This window comes from Leptosomus discolor, chromosome 22 (assembly GCF_034619465.1).
Source record: "Leptosomus discolor isolate bLepDis1 chromosome 22, bLepDis1.hap2, whole genome shotgun sequence".
NCBI lineage: Eukaryota > Metazoa > Chordata > Aves > Leptosomiformes > Leptosomidae > Leptosomus > Leptosomus discolor.
The window spans coordinates 3,207,235-3,225,616 of record NC_141412.1 but is presented as its reverse complement, the minus strand read 5'-3'; the positions used below and the strand labels follow the sequence as shown (position 1 = coordinate 3,225,616).

At 43.2% G+C, this 18,382-nt stretch overlaps 1 protein-coding gene across 1 annotated transcript in view; it reads right to left on the bottom strand.

The window, feature by feature from the left end:
• Positions 1-4,254: 4,254 nt before the first annotated feature.
• The window catches only part of POU2F3 (POU class 2 homeobox 3), a 41,918-nt gene continuing 27,790 nt past the window's right edge, over positions 4,255-18,382 (bottom strand). The window contains exons 5-14 of the mRNA XM_086476855.1: positions 15,969-16,073; positions 14,263-14,365; positions 10,966-11,048; positions 10,643-10,825; positions 10,111-10,252; positions 9,086-9,222; positions 7,653-7,814; positions 5,998-6,064; positions 5,276-5,408; positions 4,255-4,294 (exon numbers count right to left, since the gene is read on the bottom strand). Coding sequence (XP_086332981.1) covers positions 4,255-4,294; positions 5,276-5,408; positions 5,998-6,064; positions 7,653-7,814; positions 9,086-9,222; positions 10,111-10,252; positions 10,643-10,825; positions 10,966-11,048; positions 14,263-14,365; positions 15,969-16,073 — 1,155 coding nt within the window. The remainder of the gene's footprint in view (positions 4,295-5,275; positions 5,409-5,997; positions 6,065-7,652; positions 7,815-9,085; positions 9,223-10,110; positions 10,253-10,642; positions 10,826-10,965; positions 11,049-14,262; positions 14,366-15,968; positions 16,074-18,382) is intronic.

Here is an 18,382-nt window from a genome sequence, read left to right as displayed (position 1 = left end):
GAAACAAGCAAGCTGCTAGTGTTTGTTTTCCTACTCGGGACCAATAAATTTGAGAGGCTTGTTACTGTGTTTATAAACTTTTCAGTGGACGTCAACTCTCACGATGTGTTTGCACAACACCTGGCACAGCTGAGGATTGATCTCAGCTGCAATACTAATGTGCAGATCCGTTATTCAGCATTTAATACGTTGGTAATTTCCCTCCCAGCTCTCAGAAATAATATTCGAAAATTTATGCAGTGCTGCTTTTGTGGAAGCAAATTACTTAGAGGAATTTCTGAAAATTAAATGGAATAGTCCTTGTCAGTTAAGAGCCACATTTTGATCTTAATGTACCTCTATACTATAAGAGTGTATACATGCACAGCAACTTGTAAATATATTTTTGTAAATAATTAGCTGACTTTCACAACTTTATTTTTTACCTCTTTTGACAAGGAGGTTCACAAACCTCTGGGAGCCTTTAGCAAATGCAACTGACTCTAAAATCAATAGCCAAGTTACAGCTCAGCTACTAGCTATAGGATTAAGGCAGGAATTACTGGGTAAAATTTGCAGGCTAGGTTTACAAAGGCAATCAGAATAGTTACTTCTGAGCTTTTAAGTACTTACTTACAATCTACGAAATAACGAGATTTTTCACAGTAGAAACGAGCTGGAAGCTACAGCTTTGCTGGGGGTCAGTGTAATAAAAGTCTTCTGTGATGGCTGGCAGCAGAATCAGCTGTAAAGTTCATTGTTGGTGAACTATGCTATTTAGCACAAGTTGAGGATTGGAAGAAGGGAAGGATTATCATCACCATCACCTAATGGGGATTAAGTCACTTGTCAAAGGTTGTGCAGGAAGTAAAATAAGATAGGGTGTCCCAAAGGTGCAGATCAGTGGTTTAAATTTGTTCTTCCTATCTGCTAACCTTTAAGTATTCATAATGGCCAAAATTTAAAAAAAAAAAAAAAATAGGAAGAAGAAAAAAAACTGAGAGAGAGAGAGGGAGGGTCATTGCCTTAGCAGTGTGCCATCCTGTGATGCACTTACTTCCATTATGTAGAGTATTAATTTTAAGGTCTATATCTCAGGAGGGAGAGGCTGGAGCAAAATCCCTTCATGCCACCTGAACATCTTTTTCATACAGAACTGGCTTTGAACAAGGATTGTAAAATTATTGCTCAAAAAGCCAGAAGCTTCTTAAGGGGTCTTCGTAATTACAGAGCGACAGGCAGCCACCCCTCTTTTTCATCCGTGGCCAGGGCTGCTGTTTGGTCAAAATCCAGATCCTGCTGACTTTATTCACAGGGTTGCAGCACACCCAGTGAACAGTCACATGCAAATCACTTCTCAGGCATGAAAACAGATTGTTTGTCTCATCCTCCATCCTCCTCCCACAGCGTTGGCCAGCCCTCACAGGAGCTGGAGCGAGGTGTTTCAGCGAAAAGCCCGAGAGTAGAGGCAGCTCCCTGAGGGAGAGGTTATGAATTTGCCAGGTACCACCTACACCTCTCCCTTAGGACTTGCAGCATCTCTTCTCCAAGGGCTCAAGCCCACAGCAATGCACCTGGCAGGGTTCAGCCATGGCAGGTATGATTGAGTCGTCAATGTGCACTGGCTCATCTTAGCATGCAATCCCAGCCAGGGACAGGAGAGGAAAATTCTTCTCCCACACAATTTATCTGCACATGAGTACAGGTCAATGATTTGGTTTTGGAACTGATTTTTTTAAAACTATGACAGACTTGGAATTTCCATGTAAACGTATACTTTTTTCCCTAATCTTTTGGACCAGATAAGGGAGAAACAGGATTCTGGAAAGGTTTCTTTCCAACAAAACCGACAAAACACTGGCATGTTTTAGTTAAAAAGCAAAACAAATTTCTGCTGATTTGTTCATTCCTCTTTCCACTACCATCCACCATTTTAGTACAGATCCCTTAGTCTCACCCCACCAGCCTCCCAGCCTATTTAACTCATCTGCTTACATGAAATTAGTGGAAATTAATCAGGCAAAAGACTTAAATATAGTATCAACCACAATCCTCTATCCATTAACAAAGATCTTGTGTGTGAATAAAGACTGTACCAGTCCCAGGTTGGGTATATGTGAGTGCATTCCTTTCTAGACATCTCCACTGTTAGTGTTTGGCAGCAATCGTGCAGGCTTTTCCAGCAGGACAGAGCCAGTGCTGGAGGGGAGCCAAGCAGGTATTGCTCTCTGTCTCCAGAGCTTGCCGTAGCTCATTTTGATAGCCCACCGTTATGAGCAAATGCATGGAGGCAAATGGCAGGGGTCAGTTTGCACAGGGAGGGCACGTTGGCGTGATCCGTCCCTGCAGCTGACCCAGGGAACAACCAGCTGAGTTTAAATGCAATTGGCATAGCATAGTTGTTTCAAAATACTGTTGTAGTACCCTTCTCTTGGCTGGAGGAGAATTTGGTTTTTCATCAAAAATCCTGTGATTAAGGCACACCATAGAAAAAGCTGTCATGTTTAATTCAGGAAATCCAGGAAACAGAAATACAGTTTCTCCCTTTTTTGTGTTAGAACATTTTGAAAAAAAATTTATTTTAGTATTTTAAAAAAAGAAATATTTTTCTTGATTTCCACTTTTCAAGAAATGTTAACTTATCTTTTCCAGTCCTCTCTCATTATTATCAGTGTCTGCTTCTATAACAAAACCTCACTCAAAGCAACAAATGCAGTTCTATATACAATGTGCATGTAGGGCTCGATACTTTGTGTGAAGGTAGCTGATAAACTCTTAAGGTCCACAGACTCCCTATAGCAATAATTCATCACACAGGACTGGATGAGTATGATAAGAAACAATGGATCCAATATTTTTTTCCCCCCCGAAGTGATGAAGGATAATTTTTACTTTAAAAAAAAAAAAAAAAAAAAAAAAAAAAAAGAACAACTCACATTTACCTAAAAAAAAAAAAAAAAAAAGCCATCAGAAAAAAGGACTACTATTCAAAAACGTCTATTTACAATCTGTGAACCAGATACTCATTTTCTCTAGTTCCACTGAATTAATTACTTGTACCCATAGACAACCTGACCAGGAATTTGTATTACTCAAGTCTACTTTAACAAAATTAAATATCTACCTCTTTTCAAGTGGAGAGTTGCAAAGTAACAATTTCCCTGGTGATATGCTATGAAAAGTGAAGTTTCGTACACTTTGGCATCTCATGAAATTAAGAAACATCTGCACACACAAACCTCAAGATTCACACCTGAGCAATACAACTTGTCCTCCCAGGAACAGAAGAGCATGCTGCAGAGAACAGGCAGGCTACATTACTTACAATTCAGGAAAGACCAGAACACATGCACACCTCTACTCCAGAGAGGTTGGTTTCGTTTGGTATCAGATAAAACCCAAAGGATGAATAAAAGAAGGAAGGGAAAGTCAAGACTAATCCTTGTCCCATCAAATCAACACAAGCTGCTTTTGTGTTCGACGGAGTCAGAAGTTCACCCAAGGTTTTCAAACAGTGACGTCCTCCAGTGGGGCAGTGAGGCCAGCTGTGACAATAACAAGACCTGGACACAAATTTTGCAAAAGACAACAATTTTTTAAAAAGGAAAAAATATGAAGGCTCTAAAATACTTAATTAAAAGGAAAAAAAAAAAAAAAAGAAAGAAAGAAAAAAAGCACCTTTAGAAACAGAGCAGAATGGCTCAAAGCAAAGCAAGTTTGACAGTGGATAAAGCACAGTGCCATTGACCTTGGCAGTCTATTGAAAAACCAAGGCTCACATCTAGACACAGGTCTCTGGTGAAATGAACTGGGTAACCTCGGCTCAGTTTGGGGGTTTTTGGTATGTGTGCGTGATAGTAACAGCATGATAGACCCTTCTTATGGGAAGCTCTGAAATGAGTGAGGGGAAAAGAGGGTCCTGACATAGAAATCCTTCCAGATTAGCGATTGCCAGGCAATCCAGTGTGAATTCAGAGATTTGCAAGCAGAGGGCAGTGTTTCATGCTAATAGTGCTAAGCAAGGGCCCATTCTTGAAGTGAATGCCTGGAAGAGTATTATGATGTCACTGTTGGCATTGAGAATCCTTGGGGAAGGTCAGCTGCAGTTTGAGTCCCTGGAGAGTTCTGCTGCTATGGGTTCCCTTAAACAAGACCTTCATTTGGCAGCATTTTGAAGGCACTGGAACACCAGATGTTGCCCCAAGCATTGTTCCTAGAGAAGCTGGTCCATAGCTAGAAGTCAGAGCTTCTTTTAGATGTGATGGAGGAGTCATCTCAGTGGAGGTAGGTAGGTTGATTCCATCGGTACCAAGATCTGTTTGCAACACAGGGAATAAGAGCTACAATTGCCATGTTGTTAACAGTTTCCCCTTTTAATAAAAATCATTATTATTCTGTTTGTAACCTTACTTCGACTTGGCAGCCCACAAATGATCCTTTGCTCTTATAGTAAGCTCATAGCAAACCCCCTGTCTTTCTAAGCAACATCTTCCATTATGCTCGTGATTCAGCATACTACCTGACTGTTAGACTTCCTCCACGTAAGAAGAGGTCTGATTCATGACACCGGATGATCCATGACTCAGAAAGCCCAGCAGCTATGGGTAACGCCCTCTGCTTTCTGTTGCCTTCCTACTAACACAGCATCTTTGATGCGATGTAGCAGGAACTACAAGTGCAGAGAGAGCAGCACCGAGTGTGGCAGAGGCATAGTCAGTGAAATAACCAGAAGGGCTCTGGGCCCATACCTGTGGCTTAATGCTTTTGTAGCATCTAAAGGCAGGGCAGAGGAAAATCTTTATTCTCATTTCCTTTGCCACAGTGGAATAGTTACTGTGCAGCAGAGCTCTCTGGGTGGCACTGCAGGAGAGAAAATTGGCTGTGGGAGGGGTTATCCAAGCAGAAACAGCAAAATAAGCCTTCCTCTGCTTCCTCCACGCAAGGAGTTAGTTTAGGACAGTACTTATGGCTGGTGTTTCTATTCATGTTTTTGGTTGGTTTGGGGTGTTTTGTGGTTGTTTGTTTTTTTTTCTTTTTTTCTTTTTTTTCTTTTTTTAACCAGCAGAGTTTTTCAGGCAAAACTTGATTTACTACTTGTCTTCAAGCAGAAAAATAGCCATATCCCAAGAAGCTTCAGGTTAGATGTGAAGCTTCATGTAAGAACGTGCCACCAGGTAGCTCCGCATTGCTGGAGTCTCTAAGGGCTTGCACCTTCTTCTCTAAGGTCCTATTGCTTTTCTCCCAAGCCCTCCGATGCCCTTTCCAAGGAGCAAGCTGTGAGCCCCTGCTGCCTTACCCTGAAGAGTTGAAACCGGATGAGTTCATTGCAGCTTTGGAGTTGCTCTGGGCTGTGCTGGGGCTGCTAGCATGGAGTGCACTGCCGGGGGATGAGGGCCTGCTGGAGTTCCCTGGGGAACACGATGATGTTACTGCGTAGCAGAGAAAGCAGAATAAGACTGGGATCTCCTTTTCCTGCCGAGGACAGCCCAAGCCCAAACATTTCCACCATATCTTGTACCCATCCTGTGGTTCACCTGATTCACTGACTGCCCTGCAGCAGCAAGGCAGAACCTGTGCCCCAGCCCCAGAGAAGGCAGGGTCTCCGGCACTGCTCTCTCTGTAGCACTTGGCTTCTGTTACTCTGAATCGCACTTCTTGAAGGAGATCTGAAAACATTCTGCTGAAGAAATGCAGTAATCTACCCCCAAGCACTCCTCTTGTTTGACTTCTAGGTGTGCCTGGCTCCCGGACCTAAAAACCCCAGTAAAATTTGCCTAGGGTTATCCTGGGAATGTTACCGGGCCCAGGAGGCTTTCCATGTCTTTGTTCCAGCCAAGAGAAAGACTCAGCTGTTCTTATCCCTTGTACACTAGTTGTACAGGGATGCTTTCCCTGGCCAAACCCAAGGGTCTTATTAAGACAGGCCTGCAAATGTGACCTAGAAACCAAGTAGTCAGAGAGCAAAAGCAGAGGAAGGAGGGAAGGAATCGTGAGTGAGGCAGGTTTCCCAAGGCTTACCAGTCCCAGGCATGGTGCTATGCACCGGATTGACAGAGAGGGGCCCCAAGGACCCTGAGGTAGAGACCTAGAGAGAAACAGAAGCAAACAGTAAGCACTTAGCACTATGAAGGTATAGATCACAAAATGCCACCACTTTCACACTCCCTTTAGTCTGCTGGCTCCCAAGCAGACTTCTTATCCACACCTGAGGCTCCCACAGATATTTCTGTTCATACTCTAGTGTAGAAGCGCCATTCCCATATCCAGGGCCATGGAAAGAAACCAGAATGAGTATTACATGTGCCTGATACTCTCTACATAGGTCTAAATTTATCGATCAGCTATGGAAAAGCCTGAAATTACCAAATGCAGGCCAAACTTTCGGGAAGTCCCAAGATCCATTTCGTAGGAGCCGCTGCCCTTTGGATGTTTCAGACTGGATGTTCTCAGTCTGAAACTTCCCATCTCACTCTGGTCTTGGGCACAAATAATCCTTTTTTCCTTTAGGGGAGTTCTTGATGGCTGAGAATTCTCAGGTGACAATTACTAATTTGGTGACTGCAATCAAAGTGAGCCTGAGGCATTTGTCGTTCAACTGTGATACTTTAACTACAGGCAACACGTTGTTCAGATGAGCAAAGGCATACCTTCTACAACGCATTCACAGGACAATTATTCACTGAAGCTACTGCTTTAAAAATTCATGGCTTGCAAGAAGTATTTTGTGTCTGTGACTGTAGACAAAATCTGTTGTGCAACAAGTGACCAAATTTCTTGTGATGTTTTCCTGCCTTCTGATGGGTAATTCCAAAACCCGGAAGATTTTAAGATAAAATAGTGCTTGTGAATATGTACTCTTCCTCCCACTCACATGTGCGGCAGCACTAACAACTCTGTAGGGAGGTCCCTGCCACTTCTATATGTGGAAGCAACTAAGCAACTATTAACTAGCAGAAATGCAATAGTGGCTTGTTACTCACAGTTGCCACTGACAGTAGATTACAAGGACATGCCTTCACCTACTCTTAAAACAGTTTCCCTATCCTTCCGGGCAATAAAAATACACTTGCCAAAATGTGAATATATGACATGAGAGAAGGACAATTAGCACTACTGAGGTGTGTTCTGCATTTCTGCACAGATGTGAAACAGTAAGCTGATATGTAAATGGTTACCATTAGATTTCAGAGTTAACAACTGACATGAGTGGATGTAATTCTCATTCCAGGAAATGCTGATTCCTCCTCCATTAGCTCTGGAAAACTTTTATTTACCCATCTAAGGGTGAAAAGTTTTGCGATAGCACCCCGGTTTGAATAAATTATCCTGCAATTAAACTGACCTGTACCTTCTAGGAAACTTGTGTTTTCTTTCTAATGCTTTCATTAGTGGAATGAAAATAAATGTTCTGTAAGCGCAGGCATGAGATTCCATTGAAGTTGGGATGTTGAGTACATGCACACTCCATGGCTAGCCCTACTGCCTCTGCACACTCCCGCAGGTGTAGCACCCTACTGGACTGTGGAGTGGGCTTGCCAGCAACTCAGGGATTTGTGTGTACAAGGAAATGTCCTGTCCTGTTTCCTTTTCCAGCAAACGCGGCTGCATTCCCCCACCCTTTTCGCTTCCTGTCTGAGACGGCATGTAGAACTCCTTAATCCAAAGTCTCTCACCAGTCTGGAATTGTAGATAGGTGATTTGATGGGGGATGGCATTGGGCAGCTGATCCGTTTTTCCTTCTGGCGCCGGTTGCAGAACCAGACCCGAACCACCTCCTTTTCCATGGAAAGCTGCTCTGCTATCAAGGATATCTCCTCTGAACTGGGCTTGGGGTTCTGCTGAGAAAGGGCAGGAGGTTAAAGAAAGCCCCGAAGGGCTGTAACTTGCAGCATCAATGTAGGCTTCTGCTGCTGGAAAGGCAGAGGACAGGGGTGGCATTGTCTGTACACTGGGGAGGGGAGAAAATTTGCTTTGAAGACAAAGGGTAAATACTGAGGTAAGAGATTATGTTCTGTGAACCAGAAAGTGCCTCTGATTCAACATCAGGATTCATGGAATCAGTGGGGGATGAGTCACAGTACCTGGCCCTGTTGTTGCATAAGGCACCATACTCTTTGATCTTAACAGCACCCTAAATCATTGCTTGGGGGGAAGCTAGTGACTGGTGGTCTTCTTACCACTACACAGGACACACAAGCTCTGAGTGCTGTTTGTATGCCTACCTGCAGCATCTCAGAGAAGCCACTTCTATTTCTTTCTCCATCCCTCGTTTATAAAGGAAAACAATAATGCCTATCCTTTCTTCCAAGTCACTTATTTTCTGGTGCATTGACAGCATTTGGCTCTATGGTTTTTGATCTGAGCTGGAGGCTTGAGGGTCAAAAATACCTAGCACAGATGCCAAGACAGTTTTCCCGTTACAAAGAATGCCTCGTACTAGCTAAAAATGAGGTGCCCATAATGATCTGACAATGATGGTCTTTTGTTCTTATTAACAGTCTTAGGAGGAAATTTTGATATGATCAGATACGAGGGAGAAACCAAGAAAAATGAGGGCTGGTCAAAAACAGTTTTGATGAAAAATTTTCAATGCACAATATAGTCCTACTGATTTAAAGGTCTATTTGCTCTCTGTAGTGATTTGTCTTGTAACTCTTCATGCTTAAAAAGTAAAAGGCTCCACTTCTGAAATAATTCAGCAGCAACATCTGCAGCAACTAGTTCTGTGGTCTCACAAGACCTGCTTAACAAGGAATCCATTTCCGTGCTGCACTGTGGCCACACAGTTCCCGTGACACATGCCTGCAACCCGCAAAGACAAGACATGGGTGCAGATCAGCTTTGACTAATGTACTGATCAGTGGATGATAATGGGGAGATGTGGTGAGGAAATTGTGATTCCTTTAAAACATTTACCAAGGAAATAATTGTGTCTGGTTTCTTTGTTTTTGACACTTTTCCTGTTATCCCCTTCAAAGCATTTTCTAACCTGCTACCAAAACAAACAAACAAACAGAGATCTTTCTTTTGAGGATTCGGTGCTACTATGACCTAGCAAAAACCAAACAGAAGGAGTTTACAAGACATTGAAAGATTTTGCCCTCACATCTTGAAATCTTTTCTCCAGCGTGGAGCGAATGTTGGTCTCAATGCTGGTTCGCTTCTTTCTTTTCCGTCCGAACATTTCATTCACCGAGGGGTAGGAATTGGGAGTGCTCATGGAAGAATCCAAAGGAGCAGATTCTAGGGAAAGAGGGAGGGTAAAAGAGATGTTCAAGGAGATGAGTTGGTTTTGTTCCTAGATCCTTTCTGGAATCTATGCCACCTCCTAAAATACGTAAAATGTTCCTGCAGTGCGGGTCCTTCCTCCAATGATTATTAAAATTGTTCCAACAGTCCCAAATGCATCAATGATCTTGTCCAAATCGGGAAGAAAGAGTGCTAAAATTTTAATCAACACACTATTTTTTCCCTTTTCCCAGATTGATTTCTAGTCTGCTTTGGTGGGGACCATGTATTTTCCAACGATTTATTTTCACAGTTAAAGACATTGATTTCCACCACTGGGATCAGGTCTTATGCAGCTGAGACACCTCCTGACATGATAAATTAGTCAAACATGCAACTCCTGAAGGGCTGGGTGAAGCACGTGAGACAAATGCCATTCCTACAGTGCTTTGCAGCCAGCAGAGGACACCAGCCCAATCCTGTTGCTACTGGGGATTCCCCTTGAATACGTTCCTTTTCCAATTACTGCTCATGGGCTGACCTCTGAGCACTTTGGGAGCCCCTTGCTATTCTTTCCAGTTTAGACAGGGAGGGACTGAATGGACTGAATGTGATTTGCCCCAGGCCATGCAACAGAGCCAATGCAGGAAGGAACTGCCCCAGATCCCAAATTGCGATGTGAAACCCACGTTGCCAGAGAGAAAGGACAGATGTGGTTTGATATCTAGGCTGCTACGCAACCTGCTGTGTGATCCACAGAGGAAAGCAGTCTGTTACCAGCCCAGCCACCGATCTGAGAGATCTTAGCTCCAGCTCTAATTTTCCCGGCTTTTATTGGAGGTTCCTGGATGGATCCTCTCTGTGGCCAAGACTGGTGGCATTTCTGCATGTCATGTCACCTACCTGCGTCACTCAGCCACTTCTCCAGCAGGGGTTTGAGCTTGCACATATTCTTAAAGCTCAGGTTGAGAGCCTCAAAGCGGGAAATGGTGGTCTGGCTGAAATCATTGCCATAGAGCTTCCCCATGGCAAGTCCAACGTCACCCTGCCAGAGAAGATCCAAATCACAACATGATCTCAGAAAAACCCCTTACAGCTTGCTGCTGTCAGACCACCTCTCAAGTTGCTTGCAGGATAGGTTCAGCCTTGTTTCCATGATCTGCCTTCCAGAGAAAGTGACTTCTCTTCCCACAGGAATCTGTCCCACACCCCTGAGCCTTTGTATATTGGAGAAGTCGCAGATAAAGAGGTCATAGTAATGAAGTATTAGGAAGGTTTTAACTTTTAATGTGTTTGGAAAGGGCTGCTCCAAAGAAAGCCAAACTATATCTAATACAGCCCTTCCTCCATCCGTGCCTCTGCCACAAGCGCTCCCCCAGTCCACCATGTCCACATTGCAAGTGACACCACCCTTCCCACTGACAAGGCTGCTCACCTGTGTGAACCCCAATTTGATTCGCCTTTGTTTGAAAGTCTTAGCAAACTTTTCCAGCTCCTCTAGGTCACTGGGTTCCTCAGATGCTCCTGATGGAGTTAGGTGCTTTGCCACTTGCAAATGCTGGGGTACGTCCAGGTGGGGTTCAACTGATGAGCCAGGGAGTCCAGAGCGGCCCACAGCCTGTTAAGACAACAAAAAATATGTGTTGAGTCACAACAATAGAAAAGTATACAATTTTCCCTGCCATTTGCCCTTAATGAAGCAGCACTTTTTGTAGATGGGTGCTTCTCAGGGTAGGACTGTATGTTGAGGCAAGTTACCTGTGATGCCAGGCTGGGTCCCGGTTGGGAGAGGAGAAGGCTGCCCTGTTGCTGAGGGAAAGAGAGGATGTTGGGCTGCAAAGCTGAGAAGAGAAAAAGAGATGAGTGTGATCAGACCAGCTCCTTCCTCAGCACCTAGGCTGCTGAACTCTGCACAGGAAAGGCTCATGAAGCTCTGAATGGAGTTAGTTAGCTCTTGTTCAAAATATGAGAATTTCAGCCGTTGCAAATGTGGATGGCTGAGTTGGTTATGAGAAAGGAAAGATTATTTCCATGGCTTTTTAGTCTGAAAGGGATTATTACAACAATGACATAGGTAAAATATCTCATCCACTGATCCCAGCGACTGGCTCAGTAACCTAAGGCTGAACTAGGGCACAGACATTTTACACAGACATCTAACTTTGATTTTAGATGCCAGGCAGCAGAGAATTTACTACATCCTCAGTGGTGATCTCTCCTAGTGCTTAATCATCGTGACTGTAAAAAAAAAAAGTGCATCTTATTTCAAATAGAAACTTTTCTGACTCCAACTTTCATCCACTTGATCTTGTTTAAAAAAACCTGATCCTACAGTTAATCTCCTGAGCCTACCCACTCTGCTTTCTACTGTACATTTCATTTTGAAGTGTCATTTTCAAGTCATCTGACCCTTTCTTTTCTACCCTACTGTATTTCAAATAAATTGAATTTCTTTTGGAATATATAAACTGACACAAAATGATGAAAGGAAAAAAAGAAAAGAAATCTATAAAACTAACAAAAACTAGTATTTATGGAGACTGCGTAATTGTTTAGTTGACAAACTGCCAAGTACAAGCCTGTATCTCTTACAGGGAACGTCCTAAAGGATTAAGTAGCAACCGAAGCACTGTAGTTCCCTAGAAATTTAGTTAGGTTCTTCAAGTCTGTTGTGGGTGAAGCCTATAGAATTTAGTGAGGATTTATAACCTTTCTTGAAACAGTCAATATATTCTATTGATTGTAACTGACAATTATAGGGAAAACTATAGAAATTTATGGACTTCTGCTATAAAAAAAAGGAAAAAAAATCATCTCCTCTCCCCTCTCTCCCTCTTTCTGTCTTTCCTTTTTTAATTTAGATCTGAATGTGCAGGATCCCGTTTATTTATTTAGATTGGTATTTCAATAAGCCTTCTCTAATGCTGGAACAACTTTGAATTTCAAATGCAGGCTGGTAATGAGGTGCACATTTTTAACAGTGAAGGTAATTAATCACTGGAATGGCTTGCCTAGGGACATGGTGGATGCTCTGTCATTTGGAGTCTTTAAAATCATGATTGAACACCTTTGCGAAAGCTAAGCCGTAGCTCAAATGAAAATTATGGACTGGATTCAGGAGTCACCGGTCTGACAGCTGATGAGACTGAGGCTGTGTTTTCATAAGATGGAAACTTCAACAGCAATATTTTGGCTGACAGTATTCCCAGCATCTACCTGGCTGCTTGTTTCCACCTTTACAGTACAGAGCTCTCACCCCCTTATTCAAGTGTGCCAGCATTAGCTGTTTGAAGGGCTGCACAATGAATCACATCAGGGCATAATGAACCAGACCTGGGAACTTACCTGGCTTAAAAACAGCTTTAAATCATGAAAACCAAACCAATATGCATGTGCCCTTGGAAAGGTTAAGCCCACAGCCAAGTCCCTTTGGCCATGAAACCCATGAACTGATGTAGTCAGGAAACACTGAGGGTGTTCCCATGACAGCCCAAGGGACAACTTAAGGAATGTTTCGTGCACCTCTTCGTTATGAAGAACGCTCCACCTCCAAACAACTAATTCCACAAAACCAGTCTGTGCCTTCACTTTCACTCCCCAGTTGCTATGTATGCACATGACACAGGAGCATCAAAACTTGGCAGTCATCTATTCAAATGGAAGTGCTCTTGCACAAAAAGCCAGCTACTGGCCAGAATATCCAGTCTTTATCAAGTCTGGAACCAAAAAGGGTCATGGCCAAACAAGTGGCCATCTGTTGGAAGAGTTATAGCTGCCAAAGGAAGTCAATTAACAGAAGAAACTCCAACTCTATAAAAGGAAGCAAGTTCTGGTTTGCAGTATAATATGTTTCCTGTTATACATGAATAAAAGCAGGCAGTAAGCAATGGATTATCCTGACCCTGCCATTTGAAACAAACTAAGTTCTAGATTATTGGTAAATATACATCAAGTAGTTTCTTTATACATCACTCAGCATCATTTGGCAGAGAGAAGAGTTTATCTATCGTCAATGAGAAATAGGTACCCTACTTGCCTACAATACAGGTTTTCTTTTGGAACATATGTACCAGTGGGTTCAAGCTTCAGAGATTTTAATGTTTGAATTCTGAATTAGAGTTCTTACAGGGGGGGCCTCTGTGCTGGAATAAATCAAGAATGTGAGCAAAGGACCCAAGTCCCTTTGCATCTGTCAGGTTATGGATCAAAGCCTGCGTTTGTCAATCCACAAGCAGCATAAAACTTCATCAATAGCATGCCTGTATCCCCATTTTTGGAGAAATGCCATAAAAAATATCAGTGGTAGAAATGGAAACACAGGGACTTTCTCAAGAACTGAGTTCAGTCCTCAGTCCTTTCTCCCCTTTCACAGAGCTGATTACACTGTATTTCAGAAGTAGTTAGACCTCCTGTCCGCTCCTGCCCCATGGCTGGGAGCAAGATCTGGGAACAACCACTGGCAACTCCAAACCTCTCAGCTCTCATCCCCAGGTTGCTCCTGGCTAGGTTAGACCTGTTTGTTCTCGTGCCAGCATCGTCCTTCCACCAGAGCAGCTCAGCTCCTTCCCTGGATTTGCTTTCCCTTTGAGGTACTTAGAGGGATCAACTCAACCTCTCATCAGTTTTCTGGAAGAAATGAAGAGTGCTAACCCAGCGAGACTGGGAGCCCAGGCAGGCTGCAACTGCTCCCCAAGGAGCAGGCTCCTTGTTATTTTGCTGAAAGCCAACCTGAATCTGTCCTGGATTTCAGAGGTGGGATCCTTACCCAGCCTGCCAAGACTGGCCCCAAGGTGGCACTCTTGGCGCACAGAAGCCACAGGTGCCAGGAGCATCTCCAAAACTGACCCCTTCTACAAGCAGGATCATCCCAGGTGTGGGAAACAGCACAGGGGGAAGAGTGGGGAAAATGCATCTGGTAACATAGCAAGGGACCAGACACCATCATGCTGGAAAACGTAACAGACCAGATTAAAAGCAACAGTCATGAGAAGGGAGACTTTTCCTAGATATGTATCTGCTTATAACAGTGTCCCTTTCAGCTTTTATTGCTCTTACCTTGTTGCCCAGCCTGAGACTGAGAGAGAAGAAACTGGGGAACTGACTGCATATGACCAGGAAGCAATACAAGCTGCTGTAGGGTGTGAAGAGAGCTCATATCCTATGGGAAAAAGAAAAGGAGCAACAAAACTCAGAGATGTCTGCTCTTCACACAGCGTGACCTCTTCTATAAAGCTTCCCTGCTCTTTTATACTGTCCTTGACCCTATTGACACTTTTCATTTAACTGCCAACACACCAGATTTCTGTAAGTCGCACACTGGAGAGCTACAGATCCAGAGGTACTCCAGAATCTGAAGTTTTCAGCTGTATAAGAAGAAACCTGTGCACACACAGACATCCACATGGAGAACTGTGTACTTTTATCTGAAAAAGCTAATTCTTGAAAATTACATTTTTGAGGTACTGGCGACCAAAACCTGTCTGTTAGAGGTAACAGTGAAACCTCTTGGATTTCAGTTTCTTCCAGATAATATATTTTCAAAGAGCGAACTCCCTAAAATTACACAGGAAAGTGCAGCTGACTGTCCCATCTCACAAATACTTAGAGCCTACTTTCCACAGAAGGCTGATTTGCCAGCCAGCTGTATAGGAAAGAAGCAATGCCCAACAGTGCCTGATTCTCTGCACCAACAGCAAACGCGTTGCAACGGACACAGTGACCAGATCCCACAGATTGGTGTGTAGCTGTCAGGAATTCCCCACTCCACATTGAGCAGAGCAGGCAACAGGTAATGAGAGAAGAGGATTATATCCTAGCGTTCTTTCACATTTCTGGGGTCCCAGCCCCAGGTCCTTTGCCGGGATTAGGGCATAAGAGTTTGCATTTGCTTGGGATAGACAGACGGACAGACACACACACACACAAATGCCCCAATGAGACCAACTCTATTTAAAGGTACATTTTTAAAGGAACCCATTACTCAATAAGATGAGGTCTTTGAGCTTCTCAATAAGTGTTTTGAAGCTTTGGGAAAATTGAACAGCCCCTGAATTGTGCAAGGGATCCAAATACCGCCCCCCACAAAAAAAAAAAAAAAAAAAAAAAAAAAAAAAAAAAAAAAAAAAAGAGGGAAGAGATTGCTGAGCAGCTGTGTGGCCTTCTGGCATCTAACTCCCACTAGGAATTTAACAAGAGTTAAACGTTAAACTTAAATTTTTTACCTCAGGGAAAAAAAAAAAATCCCTCAAGGAATTAATTTCTTCTCTGTGGTAAATCAGTTTGAGGCAACATATTCAAGGATGGCTATACTGGTTTGGATCAAGTGTTAAACTAGCCTAGAATCCTATCTCCAACAATAGCATTAACCAAATGTTCATGAAAGAGGAAGACCAGAACAAGCATATCTAACACTTCCCCTTGGTGTTGTCTCAGCCTCCCATTGTTTTCAACTCAAGGAATTCCCTGCGCATGGTTTGGTTTGCCTACTTAGTAAACACTCAAAGGAAATCTCTTCCAAGTTTGTGTCCAGTCTACCTTTGAACCCATGTAAAACTTTCTGCAGAAAAGAAAGGCTGGGGAGGAAATTGACTTTTTCCAACACTTTTCTAACTTAATGTGCATCATACCCTCAAGTCTCCTTTTGCCACTGTCAAAAGGCATACATAATTTGGCAAGTGTCTCAAAAACAGCCTCTTCTCCGAAGGTTCACCAACCAGTGCCATTTCAGTCCTCTGAATCCCTGAAGCAGCAAAGTCACTTACCCCTGTGATTTGGCCTCCGGGCATCATCGATGATCCCTGCACAAGGTGACCTGACCTAGGAGGGATTGTAGATTGCAAGGAGTCACTGAGGTCTTCAGTTTTAATCTGAAAAAGAGCAAAGTAATTGTTGCATTATGGAGCAGAGACAAGGGGAAGCAGGAGGTGTGGGGCGGCTAGGAGTCTGAGAGCCTGGAAGGGGTCGGGAAGAGGCTCCTTTCAGAGAAAAGTTAGAGATCAGGACTCACTGCTTCCATTCCCGGCTTTGCAGAAAGGCATGGTCATTCCCCACTTCTGCTTTTCAGTTTATAACATGGACATAGTTTTCCTGCTCTGCCAAGCCAAGGGAAGACTTGCAGTTTGCTCAATTAAAATGTATTAATTAAAACACTAGGAAGTAAGCAAGTTCCAGTGACTTAGCAAGGTTTAAAGCATGTGAGTGCTTTACTCAGACAAAACATGGAGGCATTTTGTGGAGTTATAAGGAAGATATGAAGCAATTCTCCTCTATAGATTGTGACTTATAACCCGATGGTGGGGTTTCCTGTAGATAGCCTCTCATTTTGCTCTGTAGGTAGCAGAGAACAGTACAAGGGGATGGGAAAGGAAAGGTCATGAAGTAAAAGACCTCAAAAAACAGTGTAATCTTCCAAACTTGAAAATGCAGCACCCCAGGCACTGAATGTATTTGCTCAGCTTCTACAGAAAGCAACAAGAAACTGTACTGGTCTGGCAAGGAAAAATCTGCTTCCTTAGCTAGAATGAGCTGTAGGAAAAGAACTGGAAAACTTCACAGGTGTCAGCCCTTTGTCCAGTGGTCAATTTGACCCATTTTAATGTTGAAGAAAGATTCCTGCCTACAAAAACCCAATGATTTCTGAGATCACATTCTTAAGACAAGAATTTACCCAGGGACCAGCACTGAATCCTTGTTTCTGATTTATTCCATAGTCTCCATGTTAATTTCTAACATCGCTACATCAGAAAAAGAAAAAAAAAAAAAAACAAACCACAAAATAACCCAACCAACTAAACAAACAAAAAACTGTTACATCACTTTATACTAGCTGAAATCCTTTGGTAAGGCTGACTGTGACAGGAGAGAGGGGAACCCGGTTGGGAAGATTTTACAAGTTTTTAGGTTAATTCCTGAAAGCTGTCTGAGGAGTGTCTACGTGCAGATGCCACGCACAGGAGACAGAAAAGTCACATAAAGCTCTTGTAACACATTTTCTCTAAGAAAAGATCCAAGCAAACAATTTCCAAACTTAGACTCAGATTTTTTCTGAGCGTGAGAATGCCTGGAACAAGGCTCACATCATGAGTCCCATTCCTCATCTAAGTCTTTCCAGTGCAAAAAAGGCTGACGTTTCCACAAGTTGGAAAACCCAGGAGGACACCAGAAAAGACAAGTCTTGAAAACCCTGTCCACCGGCTCAGCATTGCAGATTCACCCTTACTACTAGGGCTGAACCTCACCATCTCACATCCAATTACTCCCAAACCAACATCCCCCAGAAGACGAGCAGGGTCACGTTTGGAGGGTTTTGCAGTGCTGATGTGGACTTCAGGTCATACAACCTCCTACCAGCAGAGGGGGACAAGAAATCCAGCTTTTAGAAACAATGGCCCAAGCGAGTATTTTTGGTGGAGGGAGGTTTTATTTCAATGTTACTAAAGCAAACAAACACACAAATCTCCACAGGAGCAGGAGCAAAGGAGAAAATGTGATCGCAAGAGGCTTGCAGCTGCAGTGCAGGGAGCTGGCCCTGTAACATTAACCTCCGCATTTTGGATGGTACTACACAGAGGGAAGAGAATTACAACATCTCCTTTCGTTACAGCTATAGCTCTGGACACTGCCGAAACTAGTTTTGCAATAATACTAGCTCCTTGCAACAAGAGTTATACATGCTATGAATTCCAGTTCTTTCCTACCTTTCAGGTTGGCATGATCATTCCTCTTAGCCTGGTGAAAAAAATCAGATGGAAAGATCTTCTTGATCACTATCAACGCGGATAGTGTCTAAGTTGCTAAATATTAGACAAAACGCTCAGGAGAACACACCGTTACCCCTGAGCCATCCAGTCACTGCAGGCAAATGGTTTTATGCACGTTTTTCTTTCTGAGGGTGCATTAAAAAGAAGTCATCCGAGCCAAAAAGAAAAAATAAATAAATTACCCCGGCTTGCAATTCATGTGTGTCTGCCTCATGCAACGCAGTCGTCCAAGTCTGAACAGTCCCAAAAGAAAAGTTATCTGCGTCTTGGAGAATAAGGCACTTGATCCCAATAGGAGTGGAGTGTTGAAGAAGCACAAGCCATTTCCAAACTGAAATCAATTTTTACAGCTGCCAAGCGGAATGATTTGGAAGCGTTCCAGGGTGAAAGGGGTGTGTAGCTGCATCCCGGCATCG